General features: G+C 35.7%; 1 protein-coding gene across 5 annotated transcripts in view; it reads left to right on the top strand.

Moving 5' to 3' along the window:
• Window positions 1–17,974, top strand: part of LOC128016902 (E3 SUMO-protein ligase PIAS1) — a 31,478-nt gene extending 13,504 nt beyond the window's left edge. For all 5 annotated transcript variants that reach the window (XM_052601830.1, XM_052601832.1, XM_052601829.1 and 2 more), the window contains 12 exons: window positions 8,308–8,392; window positions 8,541–8,588; window positions 8,681–8,771; window positions 8,965–9,099; window positions 10,354–10,459; window positions 11,750–11,823; window positions 12,239–12,399; window positions 12,540–12,670; window positions 13,302–13,488; window positions 13,633–13,772; window positions 14,903–14,943; window positions 15,054–17,974. In XM_052601830.1, the coding sequence (XP_052457790.1) occupies window positions 8,308–8,392; window positions 8,541–8,588; window positions 8,681–8,771; window positions 8,965–9,099; window positions 10,354–10,459; window positions 11,750–11,823; window positions 12,239–12,399; window positions 12,540–12,670; window positions 13,302–13,488; window positions 13,633–13,772; window positions 14,903–14,943; window positions 15,054–15,347 (1,493 nt within the window). In that variant the 3' untranslated portion in view covers window positions 15,348–17,974. The remainder of the gene's footprint in view (window positions 1–8,307; window positions 8,393–8,540; window positions 8,589–8,680; window positions 8,772–8,964; window positions 9,100–10,353; window positions 10,460–11,749; window positions 11,824–12,238; window positions 12,400–12,539; window positions 12,671–13,301; window positions 13,489–13,632; window positions 13,773–14,902; window positions 14,944–15,053) is intronic.
• Window positions 17,975–19,688: the final 1,714 nt, after the last annotated feature.

The raw sequence follows: 19,688 nt of genomic DNA on the forward strand, positions 1-19,688 counted from the left end.
GTCATTAAATACAGTTAAGTGCAATATGTGCAGCATCACTCTGTCACATACATAACATTACAATGAGAACATGATTGTTATAGAATATTGTAAATTCTTTGTGCTTTAGTGGCCCGTTTTTCAGTGCGCTTTTAAGGGAAGAGCGCATCCACAATGAATTACACATCAGTATACGGTCAAGTTCACTTGCGCATTAGTTGTTATGGGTATATATATCTGATCATTCTACTAGATGATGTGTTTGTCGGAGTTTATTAACTCACTAGCAAGGCGCTGCAGGGTGGATTTTATTCACAGTTTCAGCTCAAATGCAATGCCTGATATTAATGATAATTGCTGTGTTAGTTGAGACGGTAATATTGCTTTGGTGTCTCTTTTTCAAAAATACGGATGATCTTAATAATGCAATAGTTTATTTTTTTTTTTGGTTCTTAGAATTATTTTTTTTAACAGTATTTCAACATTATAAGGGGAACATTATTGAATGTCGTGAATTCTTTTTGCTTTCCTTGCCCATGTTTCAGCGCACTGCTTTGGGAAGAGCACATCCACAGCAGGCGTTACACTCTCTGGAAATATCAACTTAGCTTTATGCCGTGTTTCCACCGCAGAAACTTTACCCAGGAACTAGGGACTTTGGCCTGGTACTTAGTGTGTTTCCAGTGCAGGAACCAGGAACTAAATAAAGTTCCGGGTAAAAAAATGCCCCTCAGAAAGTCCCTGCTGGCGAGGTGGTACTTTTTCAAAGTTCCGAAACTTTCGGGGGCGGGACTTTGGCGCTAAACATGCTGATTGGTTGAGTTCACGCAGCATTGTGATTTCAACCACCATTTATTTGGATCAACATTTTCAAAATATTACTGTTATTGTGTCATGAAATGTAATTTTAAAAGTATTTCAGCCGAGAATGTAGTTGTTTAAAACTCAAATCTATGGTTTATTTATAAAGACAGCGCCTGTTTAAAAATGTTTCGCCGATCTCGTAGACAGTGAGCTCCACGCAATCAGCGGGAGCTCAGTGATCATCTATCCGCTGAGAGCAGCCTCACCTCCGCTAGACCTTCTGATATGTGCCGCTGGCTCTGATGTCTCTTTAGTGGTTAAAATATAACATATAATTCAGCTGCGGGGTAAATCTAACAGGTTTTCTTTGGCCTGTATTCAATTTATCTTTATGTTAAAATTAAAATTAAAAAGGCAAATTTCTATAATATTTCGTTTCATTGTAATAGCTGCATATACACATATCTATGAACTAAGTACATTTCTGCAGCTGTTATTATGCTTAAATGAAAACCAAAGGAGGCAGTGGTATTTGATATCCTATTTCATTTTATTGTAAATATACAGAGAGGAAAATTACAGGATTCGCGTCGTCGTGGACATCACACTCCCCAGTCGAATGCACGAAGTCAGAACTAACTACCGATGATGCACGTCCAAAACAGGTCTGGGGGGAAAAAGTTCCTGGGAAAAAAAGTTCCTGGTACAAATGTTCCAGGTAATTTCGGTGGAAATGCGGCATTAGTTAACTTGTATTTGCATCCTTTTGTGCATGTAGAAGTTGCAATTGTACATTTATGTTGTGTGTCTAGGATAGCCTCTCTGATTAATCTCATAGGAGGTGGCACAGAATGGGCTTCAGTTTTTTAGAGTTCGTCTCTTCACCTCATGCAGCTATTCCTTTAATTGACTCTTTTTCAATAATATTGATGCATCATAATCTAGCAGTGCTATTTTTCTAGTCCTATCTTCATGTTTTCATGTTTTTTTATTTATTTGTCAACATTCATTTTCGTAACAGTCTTACAATATTTTCATTATCTCCATGACGGCACATGTGCCAGTCATTAAGCTTTTCTTTGGCTGAATCCCTAGTGTTGCTTACTTCAGTGAGGTTCGACTGTTCCTTTGTTCCTCAGGAATGAGTTGTGGACAACAGTAAACATACACAGATGAGTTCCAGACTGTGCTAGAGCACTCACAGCTAAACACAAATGACTTCTGGAACTATAGGTTTTACTAACAAAACATGCATGAAGTGATATAACTATTTTGCAGCAAACAAAAACTCAACAGCTTTACTTGTATATGCACAAACCTATGAACTTTTATTAAATGCATCCATCCCCCAGCTCATGTATAAAATATCAGTCTGCTGATAGATAGACTAATGTGCTAAAACAGAGCAAAAAGTCTGTTCTGTGACTTCTTTAAGATGGGGGACCGTGTTCTTGCCTGTGTGTAAATTTTTATATTTAATTCTGCAGGTAATAATTAAATGTGTTCATACGTAATGTGATGATAATGTTAATATCCATTTCCTTTCTCGCTCTGTTTTTAAAGGCCATATTGATTTTGGTATTAGATTTTGTAATTCTTTTAAATGTCTTGAGTTCATGAATTCATGTTTTCAGATGTGTAAATAGGTGCTTAGATCACACACCAACTGAAAATTTTCACAGTTTGTTTCTCAGTCATATACGTAGGTTTTCATTGCACAAGTTAAAGGTGATATGTGGTACAGACAACACAATACCAGCAGTACTAGCGTGACAGTATGACCTTTTAAAGAGAGCAATATACTAGCCTTTCTGTATAATGAAGTGAAGTGAAAATGTAGATGTGTGTAGATATGTTCGATATGTGGTTAGCCATTAACACTAACTAAATAAGCCTACCCCTTCAGTCTGGGTAAAACAATGATGTGTTTGATCAGTTTGTGCATATTAGAATTTTTATTAAGCTTTATTGAATCATAGATTACATTCCAGTGGCATCCAGTCAACTTTTAAACAGTAGTGTGAATGAGTAGTGTGCTATGAAGCTGATGCAGCATTTCATACTTGTGGTGTCACAGAGAATGATGGGGAATGTAGCTGTTTAAGACTGAGTAGCATGTTCTTTCACACATTTCCATTTTTCATCCGTTCACAAACTAAATTTAAATTCGTTTTTTATATCGAGTTACACCTGTTATCATAATCTTTGAAGTTCCATTCTAAAGAAACTTTACAATCCATCTAGAGCTCTTTTTCCTGGATTATTTGTCCTTTCGTGTGATCATGCGTTTGATTCTCATTGTGCTTTAACTACATATTTATCTCTAACAGCATAGCGTTGCCCTCCTGCCTCATACACCACAGGAAGCGAGTACTTAGTTATTCGTCATAATCACATTACCATCATTGTCATCATTATTCTGCTCTCATCAGAGTGATCCATGCACTATGCATGCATTAGTCATTATCTCAATCACTCTCTGGCATGCGGGCATATAGGAGCATTTAAAGAACCTGAACCTGTTTAGATCATGTGTGTTTTATTAATTAGAGATGCGTCTTGCTGCTGCTCGAAGCATGAATCCTAACCATTGAGAGCTGTGTGGTGTGCATCCTTCAGTTATGAACCAAACAACATATACACTTTCTGAATCGTAGACGACAATTTCAGCAGTGTCAGAATAGTTTTGGGAATGTGTGGAGGCCCATCAGCTCAACACTGGAGGACTCTATCTGTGTGGTGCAAATTGAAATGAGATTTAATTGCAAACAATACAATATTGCCGAGGCTAAGAATGCCTGTAAACAGAAAGTAACAGAGTAGATAATTCAGTATTAGTCACAGCTGTGCACGGTCTCCCTTTCTATTTCGCTCTGTCTCTCCATTTCTTTGTTTCTCTTTCTGTCTTAGTGTTCTGCAGAAAGACTGAGAGGAATTTTTATTGGCATGTATGTTGGGTTTAGAGTATCCTAGCAGTGTTTTCATTAAGATGAAGGATCTACAGAGGCTTAGTATGAGGCCATGTGTGAGCACAATAAAGCTACAGCACAGTCTGTTCAATCATACCTTCAACAATTTTGCATCTGGTCTACGATGCTTTGAGTATTACTTCCTGTATTGTCTTTAATCACACTCTTTTTCTCTATGGCCAGATGGACATACAATATATCAGTTGGCAAAGGCTGTAGTGGCCTGATTTTTATTTTTAGTGGTCCTGTCTGTTTACTTTGACTGAAAACATTGCTGACTATGTTTACCGAATACCTAAATTGATCTCAGGCGTGCTTTTAGTGGGGCGAGCATGTAAACAGATCAGCTTACAGTCAAGTGAGTCATGTGGATGTAGGTTTGCATTGGTTTCAGAGTGTTTGGTTTCCCATGAAGCTCATGACTGAATCAAACTATTAGTGATATGCAGTTTGATATGCTGATGAGTGACTGCAGCTTTGCTCAAATAAACACATACATGTAATATTAATTGCTCTTGCAATCAGTGGTGGGATGCTTGTTCACCCTTTCTAATTCTAAATAAATCATTCTAATTTGCTGCTTTGATGCTCAAGAAAGGTTTTTTTTTTAAACAGTTGTGCTGCTTAATATTGTCATGGAAAATGTTATAAATTTTTTTCAGGAATATTTGATTAATAGAAAGTTGAAAAGAATAGCATTTAATTGAGATAGAAAGCATATAAATAAATAAATATATATATATATATATATATATATATATATATATATATATATATATATATATATATATATATATATATATATATATATATATATAATACATATATCTTTTTCTTTTTTTTTTTTTACTGGATTATCCAAATATAAGGTCAGTATATCCATATTGTTATTTTATATGTAAGTTTTGTTGAATTTACAGTAAAAATAACTATGATACTGCTACTGTGATATTAAATTACTCATATCGTGATATGAGATCTTGGTTTTTTGGTTCGATTTTGAAACCAATTTTACAGAGAGTTGTGTAGCCACAGGTAGCTTCAGTCTTACTATATCCAGAATCATGACTCAGCCAGCCTCTCTGAAGAACAAAAACACACAGACAACACTATCAATCTCACACACACACACACACACACACATCACACAGTCAACACAATAAAGAATCTAATCCACAAGACACTCCTGTGAACGAGAAAACGCAATGGTTTTTAGCCCCTTTCTGATCTAAATTTAGCAACAATTGGCTTTACAAATGAGAAAGTATGAATTTTTTTTTTTTTTTTGACTAAAGACATTGCTTGGTTTAAATTTACATATATAATCGGATGCTAAGAAAGCGTGTACCTCGCACATGGCTACAGAGCAGGATTTGTGTTAATTAGGTGCGTGAATATAAAGGGAGAGGTTTGTCAGAAACAAACTGTAACACACAGGCCTTCACGTCCACTTTGCATCCAACTGTTGAAGCAAATCAGATGATAAAGACTGCTGTGCTATTTTTAGATTAGACATGGGGGAGGGATCTTGTGCTTGCGCTCTCTCTCGATCTGTCTCTCTCTCTCTCTGTCCGCCTTTCCCCGTCAATCTCCCTTTGTTTCTCTCCGTCTCAACACCGTTATTTTCTCTGTCTCTCCCTTTGCCTGTCTTTCTCTCTGTCTAGCTCTCTCGTCTTTTACCTCCCCAGTGTTAATTTTGTGAATAGAGATCAGGCCAATTATGTGGCATTGAGTTGAATCACCAGGTCTAATTGCAACCCTGCAGTTTCATGTTAAGGAAACCGAGAGATTTGATGAAGGTGTGGGAGAGAACAAGAGACAGACTGAAATCAAGCAAAGCAGGAAAGAAAGGACTAGAGGAAACTATGGTCTGTGAAAATGAGTAGGTGGATGTATAGTGGCACCTGTTGGGCCTTTCATCAGCATGGCCCTGGTCAATATTCATAGTTAAATGGAAAGTAATTAGCTCCATAATGATGCCTCATACACTCTTTTTGGGTGTATGCTGGAGAAATAGAGAAAAGTCAATAGACCTGTCAACAGGATGATGTATTGTGCGTGTTCGAGAAGGGAAAAGACAAATGAAGGCAATGGAGAAAATAAAACGATTTGAAAAGGAAAGCAGCCGGGAAGGGGAGAACAAGCAGCAAGTGTCGAGAAAGAGAAACAGTAACAACCTGAAAAAAACCTTTCACAAAGATGCAGGAAATTCAGATATTTAGTATCATTTTTGAAGATGTGTGTTTACATGATGACCTTCGTCAAAATAACAACATGATACCACCTGCGAATCAAATGTCTCATCAACAAATCTATTCTCAAGCTTTCTGCTAAGAAGATATAATGCAAGCAAGAGTGCTGTAGTACTTAAAAGCACATTCAGTAAAGCTTTAGCTAGCGTTCACATCGCTGTTCTTCTGTACGTTAATGCGTTAGATGCTGCATTGCCATTGGTTGACATGGTTCATCAAAAAGATCGACATTCCCTTACATCTAAATAGAAGCTTTTTAGGCATAATTACTATGACTATTTTCTCCTTCGTAACATCATTTGACCTTCTGTATTTCTCTGTATAAATATTTCACTCAGTTCCGTTCTTCTGGAATGCCACGAACACAAACAAGCATAGCGATAAGCACCGTTACAGACAGTGCAAATAAACATTACAGTGCTGTTATACTCTGTATCAGACGTCTTAGAATGCAGCTTGGCCAATCAAATTCGATGACTGGAACCACTGTATGAAAAGAATGTTAAGCTTTGCATCTATTTGTACATTTATTTTTGTTTGTTATTTCTAAGTATATCACATATCCGTTGTGTCTCTTAGCATGATTACTCCAGCTGAGCAAGAGAGATCAAGAGGGAAATGAGGTGTGAGTGTATGGCTTGTGTTAGTTTTACATGATATGAAAAACTCAACCTCTGCACTTAGAGACATTTAAATGACTATGAAATGCTATTTTAGAGTCGATTTCTCTGGATGAGAGCACTTGCATTAGTAAGAGTATTCTTCATCTATGTTTGTGTGTAAGAGTGCAAAAGTGAAGAAGTGTAGTGTACATCTGAGATGGTGTTACTGAATGACACAGTAGACTTGCAAGAAGTTTTTTTTTTTTTTTTTTTTTTACATGATCAGGTTTTCTAATGCTACCAGTTCAATCAGACACCTCTCAGATGCTTTAAAATAGGGCTCTAACGATAACAGATTTTCACTACACAATTATTGTGGCCGAAGAATTCAGAATAGCAGTGTTTAGAATTTTTTTCTGGGGAAAAAAAAAATGTCACTTTAACTTTGTTTATTTTTTTTATTTTTTGGCCAGTGAAACACACTTAAAATACAATGAGCCAGTGAGCTTGCTGCTCAACATTCAAATACTTGGTCAGTGTTTGCTTGTAGCAGTTTGCTGCACATTTTAGAAATCCTCCACCTTCCCCAGTTCCACCTTTATAGATCTGCTACTAGGTCATTTCTTGTATGCTATATGTGGGGGTAAATATACATGTTATATGTGCAGCAGTATTTACTTACTGCTGCACATGTATTTTATTTACATGCTCACCACAGCATGTCTGTGTATTGGCAGTAGCAAGTCTGTGTAGTTTTTATTGTATGTGTAGTGTTAACAATATCAATATATTTTTTATTAAAATGTCAAGCATATCTTCAAGGTTATTAGTATATTGCAACACCCTTAGTTTAAAAACATTATTTTAAGCTGAAATGCAATCAGTAATGTAAAAGAAATGAAAAACTTGAACAAACTACAACTAAACTAAAAACGGTGGAATTTTTTTTTTTACATTAATAACATTTAATGTTTAAATCTTTAAAAGGACTTGTAGTTTATGCAAGTCTGTGACCGTTATTATAATAGTCTTATTATTTCTGAATTAAATTACCGGCACAGTCCCTAATGATTTGCTTAACTTGTTACAGGGCTGAATCTGGTAGCGCAACAACAACATTTTTCAATCAATAACAATCCTCACATTATCTGTAGTTAGTTTTCAAACATGCTTTTTGTCATCGCAGCTGTTTCAGTAACCTGTAACCATAATGGTTTCTGACACATTGTTTACCAAAAAAAACAGCTTGAGTTTCTCCCTTCGATGACAATGGAAATGAACTGGGTGGGAATGATATGAACATTCCCAGAAAAAGTTTGTTTTGAAGGAACTTAGATGTTATTTAAGCTGGACATGGATCAGAGTGGGGGAGAAGACTGTAACATTACTCTTCGAGCTTTGATTGTACCCACCTCACATATGGGTGGAATTATGAGGATAAAAATCTTTCTTTGCATTTGAGGATGAAACTTAAAAAGACTTTGTCTTAAAAATTGGGATTGCTTAAAATACTTTGCATATTTAAACTTATTCAGATTTTTCAGAGCCCACAAACCTGTGAAATTTCCACTCGGCTCAAAGTCATGTAAAGTTTTGTTGGGTTTTGTTCACAGTAAGCATAAAATGTAAGCTATGGAAACTGATGTTATATGTTCGGTTTTTTCATTGTAGTTAAATTTCTGGATCTTTTTCTCTCTGCAGCTTCAGATAACAGCCAGAGGTTTCAGGAAACATGTTTTGCATTTGCATTGACGCCACAGCAAGTCCAGCAAGTCAGCAGCTCAATGTAAGTCTGTTTATTCAGAATATTTCCTGCAGAAATGATATAACGATGTTACAAAGCAAAATCCCAAAATAAGAAGAGGAGTTTCTACAAGGCACTGATTGTGTTGGACTCGTTTATGATCTCAAATGAATAGTTTTGTCTTTTATAGGGACATATCGGGGACCAAATGTGACTTTATGGTGCAAGTACAGTTACGGTAAGCTATTCTCATTCTAATAAATGTTTTGCTTAAATATGAGACTGTATAAAACTTCAGAGCACTAGCATGCTGTTTTCTGCTTAATTCAGGTTTTGTCTATCAGAGACCAGCTGCCCTCAGGAGGACCACTTCCCCCCTAATCTTTGTGTTAAAGTCAACGGGAAACCGTGTAATCTCCCAGTAAGTTAAACCACAGTCCATTTTTCCATCGATCCATCATTCTAAACTGAGACACATGGTCGAGAAACTGTTGGCCTTTACACTAAATTACATTTTCACAATGGCGTTTGTCTGAAAATGTTATTTTTTCTTTTAAATATTTTTAATATAAATGAAGTTCCACATTTGTTTCGTTCCTATTGTTTTACACCAGGGATATCTGCCTCCTACCAAAAATGGTGTGGAACCAAAGAGGCCCAGCAGACCCATCAACATTACCTCATTGGTCAAACTGTCCACAACTGTCCCTAACACCATCGTAGTGTCCTGGACCTCAGAAATTGGACGGGTAAGTTGATCCTAATCCTTCCCTCTCCCAATTTGTGAATGCAAGTACTGCATCATTTGTTTGAAAATGGTTCTTATCAAGAGCCTTTTATGGGAAAAAATGGAAAGTAAGTTGGGGTGTTATCAAATCAAGCAAGCCTATTACAGGAACTCTTGTTGAAATCAAAATGTATTTTTAGCACCCTATACATGTCTTGCAGCCGTTTGCAGTCACATGATATCCAATCATAGCATCGGCTATATGCAGTTTGTGTGAAAATGTCAGCATGTGTGCTGTATTTTAGTATTTTCTCTTAAGCTTTGAGGCACAGCAAAAAAAAAAAAAAAGAATCACTGTTGCTGATGCCCTTATTTCAGTCATTTTTCAGAAAAACAAAAATACTATTTGAAGAATATTAATGGGTGTGACATCAAACAGAAACAGTTAACTTGCATATTAATAATTAAATCGCTTTATGTCTATTCTGTGTTTTGATCTAAGCTAAACGTGTGTCAGTGCAGTTTAATACATTATCTGAAATATTTTGTGATTTTTGTGAATACTCATTTATCTTTGATATGTTCTAGAAATACATCTGTGATGGATGAAGGCTCTTATCCATTAGCAGTTAATGCATATTAACAAGAAGAATCTAGATTTTGGGAAAAAAAGAAAAAGCTCAGTTTGCTTTGAGACTACTGTAGGCAGACAGGAGTTCATTACTTAATTCACAGATCCCTAAATTTTATGAGCTAACCTATTCATCTTGTGCATAAAACATTACTGAACCTATAATATATTAAGCCTTATGAATGATGTCATTCCTTATCGTGTAACTTGCCTTGGCAAGCAATGAACAATCCTGGCACTCTCTGTGGTAGATTCCTTAAATGTTTCACTCTTGCTCATGAAAATTATATGAGCTGTACCTTCTCACTGAATCTAAAGGGCTCTTTATTATAGAACCTGTTCACATGGCACTGATAAAACGGAGATGTAAGGTCTGACCTGAAAATATAAATAAATGATGCCTAGAAGAAGCTTCTTCTCTGCAGTAGGTTTTCCCACTCTGTTATATTCTAGCTCTAGTATTGCATGGTCTCACTGTGATGTTACACTTAATAAGTTATTCCATGAATTATAACATATTTCACATGTTGACTTACATTAAAATATATATCGACTCCATGCTGTTTTATGAGATGTTGCTTGGATTGAGGTCTGGGATGGCGCTGTGTCTGTAGTGAAGTATGTACTGTTGGCTTGTTTTCTCAGAGTTATTCTATGGCGGTGTACCTGGTCAAACAGCTGTCATCTACAATGCTATTGCAGAGGCTGCGGGCTAAAGGCATCAGAAACCCAGATCACTCCAGAGCACTCAGTAAGCAAATACTCCACAGAAATAGAGATATTCTGTCTGTTGTCCTAAAACCTGGAGAAATTGAGCATTTTGAGCTATGGGGTTCCTCTGGAATATCCATTGGGTTTTTAGAATAGAAGATTTACATTTACATTAAATCAAAAGGGAAGTAAAGACTTATGTTTCAAATAAATGCTGTTCTTTTGAACTTTCTATTCATCAACGCTGAAAAAATAAATGTAACCAAATATTTAAAAATATATTTATCCAGTTATTGTAATAATGTTTCACAGTATTACTGTTTTTACTGTATTTCTGATCAAATAGATGCAGCCTTGGTGAGCATGAGACATCTTTCATACACAGTCAAATGTTCTTAGCGACCACAAACCTTTGAACAGTAGTGTAGGTCTGTGTTTAACATTACTTACAGAGGCTTTAACGTTTAGTTCTAAAATGTTACATGCAGTGACCCCTGTGTTTGGACAAGTTGCTAAATGAAAAATCAGCAGTTAAGCAAAGTGTCTGTTAAGTTTTAACATTTTCCCCCAGATATCAATCTAAAGATGGCACTGAAGATGGAGTTTTTTTATTGCTATTTAAATTCAGACAGAAACAGTCTCTGTGTCCTTTTGTTCCTTCTTCATGGCAAAGTTAATCTATATTTTTATGGACTAAAATTTTGTTGGTGTGTTGTTTTATCCAGTTTAAAACCTTAAAAGTTATGCTCCATAGACTCCAGTCAATAGTCATTTTCTTAAGGCTATTAAGACTAAGTAGCGCTTGATTGTGTATATATATTTTGTTCTATATAGCGTAGTGTGAAGTGAGTTCATCTGGGATCGATCTGTTCATTGACAGAAATGCAACATCACAGTTCCGCTCTACACAGATTGCTCTTTGTTCTCGTCTGCCCTTCAAACTGTCCATGATACTTTCAGATTTTATGTAGCCACCTATAAACTGTCTGAAGAGGCCCCTGATGAAAACAAGCTACAGCACAGCAGCCTGAGGCAGCTCAACCTAATTCTGACGCAGTTTTTTTTTTTTCATGAATTGAGAAATAAAAATATCTGTTTAGTAGTTTAATTCAAAAAGAAATTACAAATCTTGCTGAACCCAACCTTCTGAACGGTAGTGTAGGAGTGAATGTGTTTAGTCCTTTATTATTGCCAGGTGTAATGTAACCATACTGTTCTTTCACTTCTCCAGTTGCATTAATAACTCGAAGTCATTTATTAATACAATGCCGTTGTAAAGGTCTCTGTGTGCTTTCAGCTGTTAATGTGTGCTTATGCTCATGTCCTGCAGTAAAGGAAAAGTTAACAGCAGACCCTGACAGTGAAATAGCAACCACCAGCCTAAGAGTTTCATTATTGTGTCCGGTAAGCATCTTATTTGTGCAATCACTCAGTCAAACACACACACACACACGCAATAATGCCTGTTTTTGGATGTATTTTTGGTCTTCATACTAGTTTAAGCCCAAGGACCAGCTGCGACAAACCTCTTAAGCTAAGAAAATCCAATTACATTTCTAAACAAATAAATCCGATTCAGAGCGTTTTATATATTATGAGTCATAAACCAGTCTAAAACAGTTAGGCTGGTTAATGTCAGTTGTTTTCTTCATGTGTCTCTTCCTGCTCTTTTTTTATTGATTGATCTTTCTTCGAACCTACATGTGTGTGTGTGTGTGTGTGTGTGTGTTTGTGTGAATTTACTTGGATTCTTCCATGTTGGATGTCTGTGTGTGTTAACTCTTTCATGATTGTCTGTGCTTTTGCTTGTGTTACACAGCTGGGGAAGATGCGGCTAATGATTCCGTGTCGGGCGTTGACGTGTTCACACCTGCAGTGTTTTGATGCTACGCTCTACATCCAGATGAATGAAAAGAAGCCCACATGGGTGTGTCCTGTATGTGACAAAAAAGCACCCTATGAACATCTCATCATTGACGGGTATGCAGAACAAGGACAGAACAGAACAGCACAAAGCAATGTATTTGTTTGTGAAATGAAGTTGTTTTTACAATCCGGACACTATATGGTTTATATATGTATTCCTACCTTTTCCAACCCATTTTTGTTTTCATCCTTAGGTTGTTTATGGAGATTCTGAACAGCTGTTTAGATTGTGATGAAATCCAGTTCAAAGAAGATGGTAGCTGGGCCCCCATGAGGTCGAAAAAGGAAGTGCAAGAGGTGTCAGCTTCATACAATGGCATTGGTGGTCAGTCCCAGTCACTGCAGATTATCACCTCATATTGTTAAGGAGCTGTTGCAGGAAACGTTTTGGGTCTTGACAATTGAGAATTGGTCTAAGACATCTTTAAAAAAATTGCCCTGCATTGTATTTTGATAAATAAGCTAAATCAAATAAAAAAAAATTGTCATACCTGACACAATAATTGAAAAGCTACCTCTGAATACACACAGTACAAATACAACAGTACAAAAGTTTGTTTTTGTTTGTTTTTTCTGTAAAATAAATTACTTGTATTCAGCAAGAATGAAACAAACTGAACAAAAGTTACAGTAGTTACATTTACAAAAAAAAAAAAAAGAAATCCAAATAAAATAATTTCAAATAAATGCTGTTCTTTTGAACTTTTTATTAATCAGTGAATCCTTATAAAAGTTTATTCAAACCTGTTAAGCAGCTTTCATGACACCATTTCATTTTAATAAGAAGAAATGTTTCTTGGTCTGGTAGACAATGGCAAACAATGAATACAATGAATAAGTGACATTAACCTTCCCCTGAGAAATGCCGCTGCCATGCATATGCTTATAAAAATTGAACATGCACCATGAAATTATTTGGTTTACAATCCTCTCTCTATGTGTGCATGCATAATCAGGTGGATGTCGTACGACGGTGTTGGAACAGAACTCTCAAACAAATGGCAACAGTGGAGGAAACGGCAAAAAAGTGGAAGTGATTGATTTGACTCTTGACAGCTCGTCTGAAGAAGAGGAAGATGAAGAACCCCCTCAGAAGAAAAGCTGCCCCTCGCTATCTAGCATCTCTCCTCAGATGGATAATGGGTACATATCAGTATCATTTCAGCAGAACCTGTTTTTTTCAATCAAATTATTTTCAGCTTCTTAAGTATGCACAAATAACGTTCTTTGTTTGGGTTTTGCAGAAATGTTTTACTCAAGCTAGCTTGTTTGTTGGCATGTTCATAGGGTACTACATCTCCACAGACAAGCATCTCCTGTGAGTCGAACACCCAGCATGCCTCAGGTGGACACCAGTTACATTCCCCCACCTCCTCCCCTCATTCAGGACTACCGCCACTACTACTCTACACCCACTGACCTGTCAGGTACAGCCCCCAAACAACTGGTTAATGTGGAAAATTTGCCTATTTAATGCTAAGTTTACAAAACAATGATGTAGTCAAAAACAGATATTGTTTTCTATTGAATTTGTAAAAAGTTGTATACACGACCAGTGTTGGGGAAAGTTACTTTTAAAAGTAATGCATTACAATACTGCGTTACTCCCTAAAAAAGTAATTACGTTACTTTCCACTTTTTATGGATAGTAATGTTACGTTACGTTTGCGTTACTTCCGCGTTACTTTTTAAATGGCTTGATTGTTTTTAATATAAGAAGTTTTATTTATAGCAAATATAAAAGTCCTTTCACACCAAAAAGTGTAATGAATAACCTTAGGCTGAAGGAAAAGTTAATTCACGTCTGTACAGAAGAACACAGGAGAACACGGTCTAACACTCTTCAGCAATAAAAAACAAAACAATTTTTGCAAGTGGGATGAATAAATGCACATTCACATTTAGTCTAGAACTACATCATGTTCACACAGTGCACACAACGCCTCTGTACTTCCAGTTTCTCCCAATATGGGGAAAGGAAACTTGTCAGTCAATAAATAGGAAAACAAATTAACTGGCATTACTTTTTTAAGAAAAAAAACTGAGATATTTTCTTGTAAATAAAAAATTACTTGGAAAAAATAAATCTGATCACGTAACTAGCGTTACTTGAAATGTGTTATCTCCAACAGTGTACACGACAACATTTGCAAAATGATTAGCGTTTCATATCCACAAAAACGGCCAAAAGTGCTGTATGCCAGGCCAGTAGTTGGCGATTTCACCTTGTTAGTAAACCGTACCTGTAGGGAAGTGACGATTATATATTGTATACGATGCGTCGCCGCTGTTGGTTGTTATATTGGTGAAGTAAATCCTCACTTTGCTGAAGAAGCGTTAGCAGCAACAATACTACCATGTACTCAATTAAACACAATTACTATTTTACAAAGAAACATTGCACTTTGAAACTCATTTTCAGTCCCCAAAACCCTGTTGTTGTACAAATGAACTGGCAAAACGCATAAAAAAGTTTCCCGTTTTTAGCTGAAAACGTTTTGTGTAAATGGCCCCTAAGCTTCAATGTTTGTGCTGATTTGTCTGTTTCTTCTTACAGATCTCAGCTTCTTTCCTTATTTACAAGGAGAGAATCATCAGGTAACACAACCCAAACGCTTCTTGGCCCACTGTGATTGACTGCTAACTTGACATAGCTACTTTAGTGACCATCTTCTCTTTGCCTGACCTTTCTTATGCTGTCTCTCCAGCACTACAACATGGTGATGGCAGCAGCTGCATCAGCATCTGAAGATCACGACCTCCTCCTGAGTCGCTTTCTCCCATACGGCTCGTCTCAGCTCTTCCTGGACCCTCCCTCTACCCCCGTAAGCAACAGCCTCCCTCCCATTAACATCAACGGCAGCAGCACCGGCAGCAGTCTGGTGTCATCCAGCAGCCTACGGGAAAGTCTGGGACATCCAAACGCCCCCCGCCCCGCTTCTGAATCAGCCCCCACGTCTGCCATCTATGGTCCCGTTCCAGACGTCATCTCATTAGACTGACCCGGGGCCGAACCCTTACACAGGAAACTGACTGAAGAGACTTTCAAACATTGGGAAGAAAAGGGGACATACAAGATGACTGAAGGGTGTTTTTGTAAACGATGATAATCGTTGCCGTGTACAGAGAATAAATATATTTTTTGTTTTACTTTTGTATATACACCTATCTAATGTATATGTAAACTTGAACGTTTTTTTTCCCCCGGCTTGCTAAAATTACTTTGGGTTTTATCTCACTTTTTATATCCTTTACCCATAAAAAACTGTAGTAATCTGTATTTTCCATAGGGCACAATGGCTGCGTTCAGACTGTCAGTGGGACCCTTGGTTCTTTTCTCTTCCTACCAAAACCTCTTCCTACCTTTTTATTTGTCTTTGTCAGTCCATACCATATCCCCTAAACATGCAGGATTATTTTATATAATGCTTTTAAGGGATAGTTCAGCCAAAAATGAACATTCTGTCATCATTTACATACCCTCATATCGCTCCAAACCTGTATGAGTTTCTTTCCCTTGTGGAATACAAAAATATATTTTCTTTCCTCTTTGTGTTGCACAGATCAAATTTGGCACACGAGAGTAAATGACGACTAAATCTTTATTTTTTGATGAACGCTCCCTTTTATTTTTAATGGGCTGTTAAGAAGCATTCCTTCACATTCAGGTTAACAACTGGAAGTAATCGCATTGTTACAGACTGCCAATATCTGACCTCATGATTCTTAAGGGAAATGTAATTCATGACTGTTTTTAAAAATTAATTCTCTAACAATTCTGCATCCATTTTTCTTCTTGCTCAATGCCAAAAGAACACTGTTTAGTGTTGAAGTTTCGAGAGTGAGAGCTTGCGAGTTCAGTGAACTTAAATGTACACCTTGTATGGAAAGTAAGGATTTACTCTCTTTTATTTCCTCCTCCTTTCCATCCCTCTCTTCTCGAATTGTTCAGAAGGAATGATTTGTTGGGAGGTTTGACAGTGGTGTAGATGATGAGGTTACGATGTCCTTGGTGTTGGCATGTAATTGCTCATAGATGTTGGATGACTTTGGTTGTCTCTTAGGTCGTCTGTGTTTGGTACTGTGCAGGAAACCTAAAGCCACTCATCATTTCTTCTGTTTTGTCATGTGTGCCTTGTGTGAGTGTGTTTTCGTGTGAAAGCCTGGACCTGTTGTTTCTTGTACTTCAGTTAGCCTGTATTAAGCTGCTCTTCACGCTGACTATCAGTTACAGAAACACAAGCCTATTGAGTTAACATTTGGACGTTCTTTCAAGTGCTGCTTGGGATTAACATAGGATATTCATTGCAAAGGTTTTTTGGTAGCACTTTATTTTACAGTCCTGTTCCTTATGTACATACTATGTACTTATTATAGTAATTACAATAACTATGTAATAACTAGGTACTAACCCTGAACCTACCCCTAAACCTAACCCTACCCCATGTAGTTACCTTGTGTTCCCAGAACTTTCATAGATAAATACACTGTAAGTACACTATAAGTACATGTTAGTACACGTACTGTAAAATAAAGTGCAACCGGTTTTTTTGCTAAACTAAATTGAAGAAAATTAGAACAGAAGATTGGGGAAAAAAATAGTGTTCAAAAAGAAAATACAACATGTTGGAAATGGAAATGTGTGTGTGTGTGTGTGTGTGTTTGCTTGTGTGGCTCTCAGTGTGTTGACCAGATCTTTCAAAGCCTAATTGGGTTTGGGACTGGGGTAATTGCGTGTGACCGGATCTAGCTATCTCGTTTTGTGTTGTTTGATAGACTGATGAGTCTCACTCTGTTTCCTTTGACCTCTAAACCTCCTTTTAACCTACATTTCTTCTGAGAGTATTAGATGTTTATCAGTTGATTTGTTTCTTGGCTCTAGATTGGTTTGAAATGTAACCGCTTAAGTAGTTAATGAGATCAAAGTAATGGAGACAAAAATACATATGCTGTTATGGCAAAATCCTTAATACCAAATTGAGTACTTGTTAGATCTCTAGCAGTGTTAATGATAGACTCTTTATTTTAACAAGTCAATGTGTCTGTCTCATGCTTTATGTATTTGTTACCTGGGATATACAAGCAAGGTTCAATGACAAACACAATACAAGTTTTCATTCATTTGTTGATTTTTTTGCTCCATGATTGATAAAGGGATAAGTTGTGTAAGTTTGAATGTGTGTATGAAAGCGTGTGCATGTTTTTGTTCTTGATGTAAGGCAAACATTGTGCAGACTTGGATGTCCCAGTGATGTGCATTCATGTGTTAAAGCTGGATCCGCAATGTCACAAAAAACTAATTTATATATTTTAGATGCAGAACTGTTTTATGAGTGGACTTGGTGTCAAAGTCCAAGTTTATTTTATTTTGCCATTTCAGTAAGCTGACATCTCTGCTCACTGCCTTAAATTTCATCCACTCTGCGTCTCTGTGGCATGTTTTATGGAGAAAAAAAGGATTTTTAAGACATGGAAGACATATTGTATAGTAGACCAATGTCAGTTTGTATAAAATACTAAGTGGAAAAAAATATTTATTACATGCATTGAAAGAAATTGTTTACCTATTGAATGTTACATGTTTATGTAGAGACATTTAGATGTAATAAAATGCATTGAGTTAACTTTGGCTTTTGTCTTGAACAAAAACAAGCTTATGTGTATACGGTTTTAGAATTCTTATAAAACACTTTAAGAATTTGGACTTTGCACTCCTTCACATTTGTGCTGAATATCTCCGCTGTTTTACCTCCTACATGTAACTGCACTGTAAGACATAAACCATTTGTTCAACCATGAGTTGAATGGATTGCATTTTCTCTTGTCTTTGATATACCACTATCTGCTTTTTAATAATAATAATAAAAAAAAAAACATTATTTCTATATGATGCCAAGCTTCGTATGTAAGTTTCCCCTTATACAGTAAATGACAACTTCGCAAGAGGAGAGACTCTGAATCTCACCGGCCCCATCTTGTGCACCAAGCCCACTGGGTAAACTGGTTTCACAAACCAAAACAAAGACCGACATTCCAGCTCAGAACGCACTTTTTCAAAGGAGAATAACTGACTGTAGCATTGTTTTTCAGATGAAAAAATATGTTAACTTAGCATGTTTCTTAAATATCTACAAACATATTATGGCATTTTTATGCTTTAGTAGAGAAAACGTACATACCGCACCTTTAAATATAACATTACAATTTAAAATGATTGTTTTTAAATGTATTATACTTTAAATTATAATTTATTTCTGTGATGCAAAGCTGAATTTTTTGGATCATTATCACATGATCCTTTAGAAATCATTCTAATATGATGATTCATTATCAAAGTTGGAAACAGTTGTGCTGCTTAATATTTTTTTCAGAACATGTGATACTTTTTTAGGATACTTTGATGAATAAAAAGTAAAAAAAAAAAAAAAAAAAGAAGAAGCTATGTTTTTAAAATATAAATATTTTGTAATAACAATATACACTACTGGTCATTAATTTGGGGTTAGTAATTTTTTTTCTTTCTTTTTCTAAATAAAATCAATACTTTTATTCAGCAAGGATGTGTTAAATTGATAAAAAGTGATAGTAAAGAAAATATATTATTAGAATATATATTATTAGAATTTTTTAAAAAATAAATGCAGTTCTTTTTAACCTTTTATTCATCAAATATATTAGACAGCAGAACTGTTTCCAACACTCATAATAAATAAGAATATTAGAATGATTTCTAAATGATGATAGACTGGATGTTACATGTGACACTGAAGGCTGGAGTAATGATACTGAAAATTCAGCTTTGCATCACAGGAATAATTTGTATTTAATTCTAAGTTTATTCAAATAGAAAACTATTATTTTAAGTTGTAATAATATTTCACAATATTACTGTTTTTTTTTCTGTATTTTTGATCAAATATAAGCAGGCTTGATGAGCAGAAGAAACTTCTTTCAAAAACATTAAAAATAGTAATGTTTCCAAGCTTTTGGTCTGTACTGTTTGTGTGTGTGTATATATATATATATATATATATATATATATATATATATATATATATATATATATATATATATATATATATATATATATATATATATATATATATAATATTTATAATATTGCACTATTTCGTTTATTTAATAAGTTAAACTAAATAATAATGTGCTATAATACTATTTAAAATTAAAAGGTAGTATTAAATACAAATACTATTGTCTAATGGTAGCCTACTGAAAAAGAAAGTGCTAATATTTACTACTACTTTCTTTGTTTGCCTCTTTAAAAATAATCGCTTTATGTATTCACCAGTTGTACGTCTCTTTGGATAGAACTTTTTTTTTGT

This window comes from Carassius gibelio, chromosome A7 (genome assembly GCF_023724105.1).
Source record: "Carassius gibelio isolate Cgi1373 ecotype wild population from Czech Republic chromosome A7, carGib1.2-hapl.c, whole genome shotgun sequence".
In the NCBI taxonomy this organism is placed as follows: domain Eukaryota; kingdom Metazoa; phylum Chordata; class Actinopteri; order Cypriniformes; family Cyprinidae; genus Carassius; species Carassius gibelio.